Source organism: Bos mutus, chromosome 19, assembly GCF_027580195.1.
Source record: "Bos mutus isolate GX-2022 chromosome 19, NWIPB_WYAK_1.1, whole genome shotgun sequence".
Taxonomy (NCBI): domain Eukaryota; kingdom Metazoa; phylum Chordata; class Mammalia; order Artiodactyla; family Bovidae; genus Bos; species Bos mutus.
This window is the reverse complement of record NC_091635.1, coordinates 5389381-5403041: the sequence shown is the minus strand read 5'-3', so window position 1 is coordinate 5403041 and position 13661 is coordinate 5389381. Positions and strand designations below refer to the sequence as shown.

Here is a 13661-nt window from a genome sequence, read left to right as displayed (position 1 = left end):
ACACACACATACAGACACACATAGACACAGACACACATAGACACACACACACATCCACACACACATCGACACATATAGACACAGACACAGACACACACAGACTCACACAAGATACACGCACACGCACACATAGACACACACACACACATAGACACACACACACATACACAGACACATCGACACATATAGACACACACACAGACACACACAGACTCACACAAGATACACGCATGCACACACACAGACACACATAGACACACACACAGACACACATAGACACACACATACACAGACACACACACACATAGACACACAGAGACACACACATAGACACACACACAGACAGACAGACACAGACACACATAGGCACACATACACAGACACACAGACACACAGACTCACAGACATACATAGACACACACACACATACACACACGCATACACACACACACATATAGACACACACACAGACACACAGACTCACAAGATACACGCACACACACACAGACACACATAGACACACACACACATAGACACACAGACAGACACACATAGACACACACACACATAGACACACACACACAGAGACACATAGACACGCACACACAGACACACAGACACACATAGACTCACACACACATATAGACACACACACAGACTCACACAAGATACACGCACACACACACATAGACACACACACACACACACAGACACACACACAGACACAGACACAGACACACACACACATAGACACACAGACACACATAGACACTCACAGGCACACACACAGACACACAGATACACACGCCCTAGAGACACACACACACACACACAGACGCACATACAGATACACACACACACATAGACACACACCCACTGGGAGGTTGCTGCTAGGCCTACAAGCCCTAGGGACATACACACACACACACACACACACACATACATACCTGCCCTGGGGTCTCCAGCCCGAGGCCCTGAGCCCCAGGGCCCAGGCCTGTCAAAACGCAGACACAGTAAGGAGAGACGGAGGGTCCCGCAGAGGGCCACCTGCCCCCCTGCCCCTCACCCTCCGCAGGTCTCCCCTCAGCCCCCCACTCTCCCCAGGTCTCCCCTCAGCCCTCCACCCTCCCCGGGTCTCCCCTCAGCCCCGACTCTCCCCAGTCTTCCCCCTGTCCCCACCCCCCCCCCCTCAGCCCCCCAGCCCCCGTCTCCCCCGCCCCCTCCCCCGGTCTCCCCCCTGTCCCCCACTCTCCCGGTCTCCCTCAGCCCCCACTCTCCCGGTCTCCCCCTGTCCCCACTCTCCCGGGTCCCCTCAGCCCCCAGCCCCCCCCCCTGTCCCCCCTCCCGGGTCTCCCCTCAGCCCCCTGCCCCCTGTCCCCTGTCCCCCACCCCCCGGTGCCCACAGCCCCCAGGTCTCCCCCCGGCCCCCCTCAGCCCCCTGTCGCCCACTCTCCCAGGTCTCCCCCCCGGCCCAGCCCGGGCAGCCTTCACTACTCCGACGAGGACGTCACCAAGTACAACGACCTCATCCCGGCAGAGAGCAGCAGCCTGACGGAGAAGCCCTCGGAAATCTCCGACTCTCAGGTGAGGGGCAGGAGGGCCTGGTGCCCGCTCGCGGTGGGGTGCTGTGTGAAGCCCCCCACCCCGGAGTATGGGCCTGCCCACCGCTTCCTGCCCTCCTTCCCTTTATGGACTGAAAAGATCGAGGGGCCCCAGGAAACCCCCTGGACGGCGCACTCAGGTCAACCGCCATGTCCGAGCTGCGCTCAGTCTGCACCTGGGCTGGTGGGGTCCCTGGAACTCCCAAGAGCAAAAGTCTTGCAGGAGCCCCCCAACATGCTCCGTCCCCGGTTGTCCTGGCCCGTCTCTCCTCAAAGACGAGGAGAGGGATGCAGACACTGGAGCCCTGCTCGGCCGGAGCCGGAGAACAGCTGAACCTAGCTAATCAGGGTCAGAATGAGCTCCAGAAGTGGGGGGCTGGGCCCCCAAGATTGGGAAGCAGTGCGGACCGCTAAGGCGTTAAGCTTTGGAGCTTTAGACCTGAGTTGTGTCCTGGCTCTGCTGCCCAGGAGTCAAGGGCCTCATGAGTGTACTGAGTAATATCTTGAAGCCTCAGTTTGTCTCGCTGCAGAATGGGCTCATGGGACAGTGGGGAGGATTTGCTGAGGTTACGTTCAATGAATGTCAGCTCTTAATACTGAGAAGGGGGTGGTGCCTTTGGGAGACATGGAGCTTTAGAGAGGCTGCCATTGGGTGGTCAGGCAGGGTCATGCGTGGACACTCTGCCCCGAGCTTTGGGGAGAGGGGGTCTGGTGCATTCCAGCCGAGTGATGTTACAGCCTCTCGCCCTAGCCCTCCTGGCCTTGGCCAAGCCTGCTGGTTGCCAAGGAAGGGGCCGCAAAAGGCCACGGTGTCCCACGCCCTGGGCCTTGCTGTCCGGTCCTGGGAGAGGGTGAGAAGGGAGAGAGGCCAGCAGGAAGTGGGGCTGCTGGCCGGGCAGGAGGTGCCAGCCAGCCTGGGGTCCAGTCGCGGCCCCCTGGACCGAAGGCCTCTCTCTTGCTCACTGCTGTTTTGTTCGGCTCCAGGGTTACCATCAGGCTTGGCAGAGCCGGTGAGGCTGGAGCTGACACCACAGCTCAGAGCTGGCAGAGGCCAAGACGCAGCTTAGCCTGGTTTACATGGGCACCCACGTGATCCAGGTTATGGCATCTCGTTGTGAGTAGTTAACTGTTTGCTGCCACGCCCATACTGGGACTTACATGGCCGTGCTTCCTGAAGCACTTTTTCTTCTTTCTCCCCAAAGATGGTGATGAGCCTTTGGCTTGTCGGTACCCAAGGTAAAAGTCAAAAAGGTAAAGGGAGACTCCCCTGGTAGTCCAGTGGTTAAGACTCTAGGCTTCCAATGCAGGGGGCACAGGTTCAATCCCTGGTCAGGAAGCTAAGATCACACACACCTCACAACGCAGCCAAAAAAACAAAATTAAAGGGATTTCCCCGTGTCAGTGGGGCAGTCACCAAGGGCTTCCTGAGCCCCTTCCTGTCTGTGGAGAGGGCATTGTGGTGGCCGGCAGAAGAGGCTCCCTGTTGACTCTGCTCAGCCCCCCTGACCTTCTGCAGAGGGCATTGTGATCCACGCTCATCAGCTGAGCGCCGACCTTTCAGAGAGTAACTCCTCTGAGTCCACAAGGGACTGCCCCAGTCCCGGGAGCTCTCTGAGCACCCTGCGTGAGTCTGGGGGACACCCACATGGGATGCAGAGCTGGCCCCTGAGGCCATGCCAGGGCCCCCCAGCCTTGAAGAAGTTGCTGGGAGAAGAATTCCCATCCCAGGAGCATCCCACTTCAGAAGTCACCCCAGGATGGACAGAGCACCCGGAATCCTCCTTATAGCTATTGGTCTCATTTATTCAGAACAAACCCTTCACTTGAACACTGTTTCCATAGCAAACTGGGACCAGTCACTACCCCACCCCCCGCCCTCTCCGGGAGCGCACACCCTAGAGAGGAGGCTTTCTGGTTCCAGAATGCCAGATCTGAGGACCACAGCCCAGGCCTGGAGCTCCGTGTGCGGCCTTTGGGATAGTTGGGGTTTGATCTGGGGCTGGATTCAGTTGACTTGGGTTTATGTACTCTGTTCTTTTTCTTTTGGGAGGGGGCTTCAGCACGCAGCATGTGGGGTCTTAGTTCCCTGACCAGGAATTGAACCAGTGCCCGTTGCAGTAGAGGCACAGAGTCCTAACCCTGGGCCACCAGGGAATCCCCGGGCTTATTTACTCTGAAAGCTAAGTTCCCTGAGGGCAGGAGAGCCGAATTCAGTCCCTGGGTCCGGAAGATCCCCTGGAGAAGGAAATGGCAACCCACTCCAGGATTCTTGCCTGGGAAATCCCATGGACGGAGGAGCCTGGCGGGCTACAGTCCATGGGGTCAGAAGAGTTGGACACGACTAAGCAACTGAACTGCCAGCACGAGTTCCTTGAGGGCAGGGACCGTGACAGTTTTGCTCACGCTGTATCCCCAGTGTCCTGCACGTCACTGGGATGTGGTCAATCTGTGCGTGTCTGTTGAAACCATGAAAGAGTTACTGGAGAAGGTCATCAGGCTGAACAGACTCAAGACCAAGTATGGTTAGCAGGATAGAGAAACAAAGATTTGTGATTGTAAGCTTTCCTTTTCAACCAGCATCAGATCTCAGACATTCAAAGAGGCCCTTCAAAGTGGCAGTGATGACAACAGCTGCGCCCGCCGTGGGCTACCCAAGCGCCTCACCACAGCGTAGCTTCACACCGACCCTCCGAGCCAGGCCTCAGTGGCATCTTTGTACGAATGGGAAAACTGGGGTCAGAGAGCTTAAGCGAGTTGACTCAGGTCCGAATGTGCAAACTCAGGGTCCCAGCTCCGTGTGGGCTGGAGTCGGGGGCAGATGGGAGACAGAGCAGCTGGCCGCCCTCGGATGTCCACTGAGTGATGCTCCGCATACCAGTGCCCTGGGGCGGGGGGACACGGGGGACTGGTGGCCGAACCTCCCAGGGTCCGCCTGGGCCCTTTCATCTCTGCAGATGCCAGCGCTCTCCATAAATAACTCCCTGTGCTGCTCGCTCGCCCCCGTGAGAAGCAGCTGGACTGCACATTAGTGTCCAGAACGTGCAGCACCCAGCCTCACGACTTCCAGCTCCGGGCTCACAGGAGAGGCGCTGTTAGTCCTGCCCGGGGAACCTCCCTCAGGGTCAGCAGCCAACCCCCGACCCCTCGGGCCAGCTGTCTTCCTGAAGCCCCCGCCCCCAGGCCCCGTGCCACCTGGTTGGAACTCTTAAGTCAGACCACCCAAAAGTCGCCCTCCGGAACTGGATTCTTCCGTTCCTAGCTGCCCAGCCATTTCCCTGTGATATGGTAATAAACACAAAGTCAAGGCTTCTTATAAACAAACACACATGCTGCCATGTGGGAAAGGCCAGAACAGGGCTGTGGGTGGAGGCCGGAGGAGGGAAGGGCCGGTTTCCCTCCAGAAGGCACGGGGTGGGGCTGGGGGCCGTGTCTCCAGGGGTCTGTGGAGAAGGAGGTTCCCCGGCAGGGGGACCCACAAAGGCTGAGGCTTATGTGATGGAACTTCTAAAAACAAAGTATGGCCACGGTCCAGCTTCATTTCAAAGTCAGAGCCCACGATGGGTAGAAAAATCACATAGTTAGCACACAAGTAAATCTCAATGGAGAGAAATTCCAAGGCGATGGCAAGCCTCTCTTAATCAGTACTCAGTTCTCTGTGATGTCCTGGGTCAGCCCTGTAAGCTCATTATCATGAAATTGAGCCTAAAAGAAAAAGGAATTATCAATCAGTTCCGTTCAGTTCCGTCGCTCAGTCGTGTCCGACTCTTTGCAACCCCATGGACTGCAGCGCACCAGGCCTCCCTGTCCATCACCAACTCCCAGAGTTTACTCAAACTCATGTCCATTGAGTCGGTGATGCCATCAACCATCTCATCCTCTGTCATCCCCTTCTTCTCCCACCTGCAGTCTTTCCCAGCATCAGGGTCTTTTCAAATGAGTCAGCTCGTCACATCAGATGGCCAAAGTATTGGAGTTTTAGCTTCAGCATCAATCCTTCCAGTGAATATTCAGGACTGGTATCTTTTAAGATGGACTGGTCGATCTCCTTGCATTCCAAGGACTCTGAAGAGTCTTCTCCAACACCACAGTTCAAAAGCATCAAGTCTTCGGCGCTCAGCTTCCTTTGTTATCAATACATAGGACCTGTTAGATTGTATATACTGTTTATTGAGCACCCAATCCGAAGAGTTAGCCAGGAGTGGCTCTAAGGATTGTTTACGAATGGCACTTCTTAACCCATGACCCCTGGGGGAGGCCTGGATGGAGGTAGTGGCCGCACACAGGTTGGGTCCTCTGTAGCACCCGGGAGGGGTAGGGCGCCCAAGAACCCTGGAGGAAAGTGTCCCCCAGGGGGAACCTGGGCCGCGGGTTGGGGCCGGGCTCCAGCTGCCAGTCTCCGAAGGAGCTGCCCAGGGTGACACCTCACCTGGGGCAACACTTTCCCACCAGGCTTCTTGAGATTCAACAAGATAAGGGCTCCCAGGTGGATTCCCCAGTGGCGCAGTTAGTAAAGAAGCCGCCTGACAATGCAGGAGACTCAAGGAAATGAGGGTTCTGTCCTGGGCCAGGAAGATCCCGTGGAAGAGGGCATGGCGACCCACTCCAGCACTCTTGCCTGGAGAGTCCCGTGGACAGAGGAGCCTGGCGGGCTGCAGTCCAGGGGGTCACAGAGAGTCGGACAGAGCTGAGTGCACACACACATACCCAAGGGCTCTCTGCCTGGTCCCCGAGCCCAGGACAGCGCTTGCCTGTCTCCTGCTGATCTGATACCACTGTCCCTGCTTCCAGAAAGAGACAGAATAGAGAAAGGCCTTCCTTTGCTCCCTCTCTTTTGTCTCAGTCCTTTCTCGGGGTCCTCCCTCCCTCAGGTCCCCACCTCACTCGCTCTGAGCCTGGAGGCTGCCCTCTCCCCCTTCCCCGGGCCCGGTAATTGCTGATGGAGTGGCTTTGAGCTGCTGTTAAGAGGCCTGGGAGCTGAAGCGGTGGCCTGATTGCCTGGCAGCCAGGGACTGGCCATGAAAGGCCCCCTTTGTGCTGGGCCGGCGACTGGGAAGCTGCATTCAATTACCGAGGGCCTGGCGAGAGTTGAAAGCAGGATTGGGAGCCCCTGGCCCCCCCCTCGCTTTCTTTCTTCTCTTCATACCCCACCCCCGTCCAGAAAAGAAACAGATGTTCTCGGAGGTGGAGACAGAGGGGAGTGCGTGCAGAGACCCCCTACTGCGGTGTTGGGGAGCTGGGGGAGGGGCGGACCAGACTCTAGCCGCCCTGCCTGTGCCCGCCCCCGCCGCACCCCTCCTCCACCGGCTTTGCTGTCCCAGTCCAGTGGCACACAGTAGGTGCTTAACAGAGGGCAGGAGATGATTTGGACGAATGGGCTTTGGTTTGGGCCCCCAGGAGGGCCAGAGAGGCCCCTTCCCCACCCTGCTGGTCACAGCTTCATCCTGGGGGTGGCAGTGGGGTTGTGGGTAGGCAGGAACCAAGCATTCTCCTTGCCGGGCTGTCTGAGCACTGGTCAGCCTCCCCTTGGGACTTCCTGGCGGTCTAGTGGTAAGTCTGCGGTGTGAGTTCAGTCCCTGGTCAGAGAACTAAGATTCCGCAAGCTGCATGGTGCGGCAAAAATAAATTTAATTAAAAATGTGAGTCAGTCTCCCCTATCCCGTGCCCCTGTGATCTTTCCCAGAGGGGCTTCAGGCCCCATGTCAACAGACCCCTTTCACTTTTCCCCTAATGATACCTTTAGACTGTTCTCGCATATATTAGTTGAGTTCATCCTGTGAACGTCAGGATCCACCCATTGTACTGACCAGGATACTGAGGCCGAGAGAGGATAGGTCCACACTTACCCAGCTGGGAAGGGACAGAATCAGGCGGTGCTTCTGTCCCCCCACCCCCCCAGCCTGGAGACTCATTCACTCCAGACCCACAGTGATTTGGGGATGTGTCTCCAAGGCTGGGGCCTGGGGCTCGCTGAAGTTCTAGAACATCTAGTAGTCACTCCAGCCAGTCGGTGGGTGCCCTCCAAGAGGGAGCTGACCTGTAGGGAAAACCGTGGGGCCCCTCTCTTGATCCCCAGACTCACAGACCCTCACTGTGCCTGGACCCCAGGGACCGCGCCCCCCCAGCCTCCTGTACCCTCCACGTCTGGCTCAGACCTCCTGCCCCTGGGCTGGCCTCACTGCGGCCCCGGGCTTCAGGAGCCCACCCCCGGCCCCCTTGCCTGCCCTTGGCATACGGAGCCCTGCGGTCTCTGCAGCCCCTTTGTTCGCTCCTGGGCTGGCAGCTGGGCTGTCGGCAAAGAAAACGCTTGTATTGTGCTGCTCTGCATCACGGGAGAACGGGTGAGGGATTCTCCATTGTCGTGGGCAGCCGGCCCTGCCTGCCAAGACGATGGGGGTCCTGGGAGTGCCTGCTGGGGTGGCGGGAGCGCTGTGGGGGCTGAGGAGGGGGGTGGAGAAGAAGAGCCAGAGCACATGAATCAGCAGATCAGTCTGGGAGCATTTAACATCCCCTTCGAGGACAGAGGAGTTCCCCTTCCCCTTCTTGTGACCTCCAGGCAGGAGTTCGGGAGTTCGGAGCATGTGTAGGTTTCGGAAAATCAGGCCAAACTGTGTTCAGGTCCAGCTCATCCTTTCCTTGGGCAAAACCATCACTCTGTCTTCAGCACTCAGGTAGTAGCATCATCATAGCTGCAGAACAGAGGTGTGAAATTTAAAGACGAGAACGCAACTCAGCGTTTCCTCCTGTCTGGCAGCGAGCCTGCTCCAGAGTTGGTGTCATTTTAGTTCTGTGCTTTGTACCCGTTTCCCTTGAAGGCTTAGATGCTGCAAAGGGCTTTGAGTTCCTGAAAACAGGTGCACACTACCTTTCCCACACATGGCTCAGAACCTTTGGGCAAGGGCAACGCTCTGTTTTCTTTTTTCTCCTTTTCTAAGATTTCTGTGCTGAGTTTTTGGCCACGGTGGGTAGTTGCCGTGCGCGGGCTTCCCACTGCATGGCTCCTCGCGTTGTGGGGCAGGGGATTTAGGCGTGCTCAGGCTTCAGTGGTTGTGGCTCACGGGCTTAGCTGCTCCGGGACATGTAGAATCTTCCCAGACCAGGGATCAAACCGGTGACCTTCCATTTTAAGATGGGTTCTCAATCACCAAACCATCAGGGAAGCCCTCCATTTTCTTTGCCTATAGAGCAAGACACAGATGATTACCCTGGACTTGTTTATACTGTGCTCACTGGACTGCAGGGTTTGCCAATGTGTATTTCACTCCAGCTGATAAAATGAATTTACTGCCTCTAAGCATGTATTCACTGGGCAGAGATGAGGCAACTCGAGCTTGGTCTTCTAGAATGATATTTGTTGAGCATGTACTGTTCACTAAAACCAGTGCATCCCTTCCAGAGAGTTCTAAAGGCCTTTCCATCTGCTGTCTTTTTAGTTCTCAAAACATCGCTGGGAGCTGGGGGTGGGGAAGAGATGCATGATATTTTTAGCTCCACGATTCAGAGTCGAATGTTACTTTACAAACCAGATGGACTCTTCTCTTGCACCGATTTTCCCAAAAGCCAGCTAGAGCACGGGCCAAGGACCCCAGAATATCAACCGTATTAAGGATAATTTAATTTTTTTTATTTCTCCCCCAGAGCTTCAGGGTCATCACCGTGTGAAAATTCAGAACTTCTGTTGATAATCTTTCTCGTGCTTCTTTTATAACCGAGTGTGGCTTTTATTTTGGATCACACGTGGGTGAGCATCAGCATTTTGTTCAGCGCCAGGAGCCTCAAAGGCCTTCCAATCTGGTCCTGGCTTTGTCCCCAGTCACACAGTAAGTCAGAGGCTGGATCGGGACTGGAACTCAGGGTATCATGCGTGGGCCTCTGCTTTATTTACTGTCTTAGAGATGTGTTTTTATTTATCCATCTGGTTGCGTCGGGTCTCGGTTGCAGCGCACAGGGGCTTCTGTTGCAGCGCGGACTCTCCAGTTGGGGTGTGCCAGCTTGGTAGCTGTGGTGTTCAGGCTCCAGAGTGCTCAGGTTTACTTTCTCCGTGGCATGGAGAATCTTAGTTTCCCAACCAGGGATCAAACCCGCATCCCCTGCGTTGCAAGGTGGATTCTTAACCACTGGACCAGCAGGGAGGTCCCTGAACCTCTATTTTTAAATGTCGGTTGGTTATTCTTCAGGTTTGATGAGGCCAGCAGATCAGGAGATGACTGCTAGTGGAAAGATAGCTTATTATTTGCAGATCCCCAGAAGAGGGGGCACAGCAGGCCACGTGGAGCCACATGAGGAAGTACCAGGCTTGGTGAGGAGGCGGATGGAGCAGGAAGGAAACAGGAAAACTCACCCTGCACCCTTTATTCAGGTTCCCAGAGGCAAGGCAAGCAGGCTTAGCAGAGTTTGATGAATTCAGGGGACCCTGGAGGGTAGGGGCTGCCCCTAGTTGTCTGGTACCTGACCCTGCGGTGATTGGAGGCAGGAAATAGTGGGTCCAAGTCAGCGTGTAAGCGCCCATCAGAGGAGGCGATGCAGGCAGGGGCTCTGGGTATAAAAAGCTGCTTGCTCTCTAAGACCTGTCTAGTCTTGGGAGGGGCAGTCCCTCCAGGGTCAGCAAAGATAACAAAGCATCAGGAATACAGAAAGGAAAGAACCATAATGCATGCAACCTCGGAAAACACCATACTAAACAAAAGAAGCTCAGACACAAAAGCTGCATACAGTGTGATTCCATTTTTATGCAACATCCAGAACGGGTCAATCCGAGGGGTGGAGAGTAGATGGGTGGCTGCAAGGGGTAGGGATTGGGGGAGGAGGTTGGGGAGGAGGAAGTGGGGAGCGACTGCTTAGTGGGCGCCGGGTTTTACTCTGTGGTGATGATGGAAATGTTTTGAAATGAAAAGAAGCGATGGTTGCCCGACAGTGTGCATGTACCAAATGCTGGTGAATCACACCCTCGACAGTGGTATGTGAATTTCACCTTGATTTTTTTTTCTTTTTTTTTTTTTTTTTACTGATTCATGGAGCTCTTTTTCTTTTTTAATTGAAATTTATTTTTCAATTGCAGTATAATTGCTTTACAGTGTTGTGGTGGTTGCTGCTGTACAGCATGAATCAACTATAAGTATTAATAGATACATATATTGTGTATATACATATATAACATATATATATATATATATCCCCTTCCTCTTGAGCCTCCCTCCCACCCCGCATCCCATCCCTCACTTTGATTTTTTTCAAAAGCTTAGAACTTGGGTCTTCTGGGTCACGTCGGCGTCCGCAGGCTCTGTGCCAGCTCTGGGGGAGACACTTCCTACCCATCACGTGTTCTGAATGCCTTTCACCCCCGTGGCAGACTCGGGGCTGACATGCCCACGGTGCAGGGCGCCGAGGAGGCTGAGTGGAGCTTCAGCCCAGAGTGCTCTGTGCCTCCCAGCCCTGACCGCGCTGACCCGTCCCCAGGGTCGCTGACATCCTATCGGTTCTCTGCTCTCCCAGGGAAGCGACAGCGAGTACGAGGTTGACGCGAGCCACCAGAAGGCCCACTCTTTCGTCAACCACTACATCAGCGACCCCACCTATTACAACTCCTGGCGCCGCCAGCAGAAGGGCATCTCTCGGGCCCAGGCCTACAGCTACACGGAGAGCGACCCGGGCGAGCCGGACCACGCCACCCTCTCCAACAGCAGCAGCGCCCAGCAGGGCAGCCTCTTCCGGCCCAAGGCCAGTCGGACCCCAACGCCCCAGAACCCCCCGAACCCCCCGAGCCAGCAGAGCACCCTCTACCGCCCCCCCAGCAGCCTCGCCCCGGGCTCCCGGGCCCCCATCGCAGGGTTTTCATCGTTCGTTTGATGTCGTTCTCGGCGGCGGAAGAGGAAAAAGAAAACACGGCACCCAGCTCCTCTCCACCCCTCCCCGCACCGCCTGCCAGAAAACAAAAACACCGAGAAACCAAGTCAACTTTTCACCTCCTGAGTTTATTTTTCCAGAGATTCCAGGGCCAGCAAAGCCAGTGTGGAGAAGCATGGAGAAAAACCACGAGGGGACGTGTGTGGCCTCGAGATTGTGGGGTTTGCTGCGGCTTCAAGGGGCTGAGCGGGGGTTGGGGGGGGCGGGGGGCGGCTGCGGTGCACACCAAGTGAGTTTAGGCCGATGGAGGCAGAAGGAGGGAAGGAGGGAGGGAGGGCAAGGACTGGAGGGCCGTCAGGTGGGCGTGACCGGGGCCAGGAAGCTTCTGGAAGTCCAGCCCTTCCCCGTGTGCTGCAGCTCTGGGCCCAGTGCTAGCTGGTGCTGGGACGGGCATCCCGGGTGGGGGCAGGCGCCCCTCCCCCCGCCCCCTGCAGCCTGGCTTCTCCACACCCTCCCCCCGCCCCCTGGCCCTGCTCAGTCTCCCCACCAAGCATCTGGTTTATTTAGGAAAATGAAACCAGCTCAAGGGTGAGACTTTGCCTACCCAGCTCCTTGCTCCTAACTGACCTTTCTGTTGTGAATACAAGGAAGAGGAGGGTCCTTGGGGCTGGGGGAATGCTCCTCACTCCCACCCACTGAACCCAGCCATTCCTTTACTTGAATTCACTTACCCACCCCCCCCCCCCGAGCGCAGACTCGGAGAGATGGACTCAGGAACACAGTGGGGGCGCTGGCCCAGCACCCCTGGAATAACGGAGCGTGGGGCAGGCCGTTGGGACTGGAAGAAGGACGCTTGGACTTTCTTCTAATTCAGGTACCATCTGCCCCTCCTCCCACCTTCTTAAAGGAAGACAGAAAAAGGGGCTACAGAGACAAGAAAAGGGACTGCAGGCTAGGTTGGGGTGAGGCATGACACCTTTACACACACACACACACCACCACCACCAACACCACCACCACCACCACCCCCTACACAGACACACCATGCACTCGCAAGGAAAAGGGTCCAGGGATCCCCTCCAGGTGAAATCCCTTTGGGTCCTCCTAGCCAGCAGGGCACTCACTTTCAGGTCTGTGTCCCTCGTTCCCAGCCCACTGTTCTTCGTGTCTAAGACCCCCGGCGCTTCAGTGCGGGGGCACAGGAGCCCAAGGGGCGGGCCAAGTCCCTGGCGCAGAGGCTGGAGCTCCCAGCACCTGGTTTACAAAGGCAGAGGCCACCCCAACCCTCAGAAACGTCTTCCAGACTCGGCTCAGCCTGCCAAGGCTCAGCAAGGTCCTCCTCCAAACTGGACACGAGCTCCCGGGGTGCACAGCCAGGGCTCCAGGAGGAGCGGGTCAGATGGGACCACGGGACAATTATAGCTGATGGGAGGCAGAGCTTTCACACACCTGCGCGCGAGTTGCCCAGAGGAATGTTCTTTAAAACGCTACTTCTGGTGCCCTGGGTCTTCCCATCAGCTCAGAGCTTCCAGATACAGGGGTTTAAGGAGGAGCCTTTCCAGCAAATTCCCTGGGTGCCCACCCCACCCCATCCCAGAGCCCTGCAAAGGGGCCCACACCCAGGCTGCTCTCGGAGAGGGGTGGCCGGGGTGGGACCCCTCAGTGGAGAGCTCCAGTCCCAGTCGCCCCCCCCAACCCCTGACCCGGGAGGAGGCCACGCCCCATTGAGGGCAACCTGGAGAACCAGGGACGATCTGAGAAACAAGCCAAGGACACTGCAGGGCTGTCCCCTCCCCACCAGCCCCACCACGGGTGCCTGGAATGGAAGCAGGGCTGGGGGTCCTTGGCATGCCCCCCAGCTGGGGGCTCCTCCCCAGGCACTGGGACCCCAGGAAACGTGATGGGGAAAAGTGGAAAGATGGCTCCACATACAGGCTGACCCACCTCTGGGGTCCAAACAGCACCTTCCCAGCTCAGGGGGTCTGGAAAGGGAAGCAGGGTCTTTCCCCCCAGGGAGGACACAGGCCTGAGGCTCATCTGGCAGTTGCTCTTCCCTCCCTCTCTCTTTAAAACCAGCTCATCCGTTTCTCTGCTGTGTATTGAACCATAGAAAGTCCTTCCTGGTTTACGTGAAGAACCTCTTCTGGCCCAGCCCAGGGAGGGACTGGGGGGAGGGAGCCGGGACTGGGAGAAACGCTGTGTGGACACGCGCGCAGTTCA

General features: G+C 56.7%; 1 protein-coding gene across 2 annotated transcripts in view; it reads left to right on the top strand.

The window, feature by feature from the left end:
* The window catches only part of SDK2 (sidekick cell adhesion molecule 2), a 268058-nt gene extending 254667 nt beyond the window's left edge, over positions 1–13391 (top strand). For both annotated transcript variants that reach the window (XM_070389019.1, XM_070389018.1), the window contains 2 exons: positions 1458–1584; positions 11091–13391. In XM_070389019.1, the coding sequence (XP_070245120.1) occupies positions 1458–1584; positions 11091–11444 (481 nt within the window). In that variant the 3' untranslated portion in view covers positions 11445–13391. The remainder of the gene's footprint in view (positions 1–1457; positions 1585–11090) is intronic.
* The last annotated feature ends 270 nt before the right edge of the window (positions 13392–13661 follow it).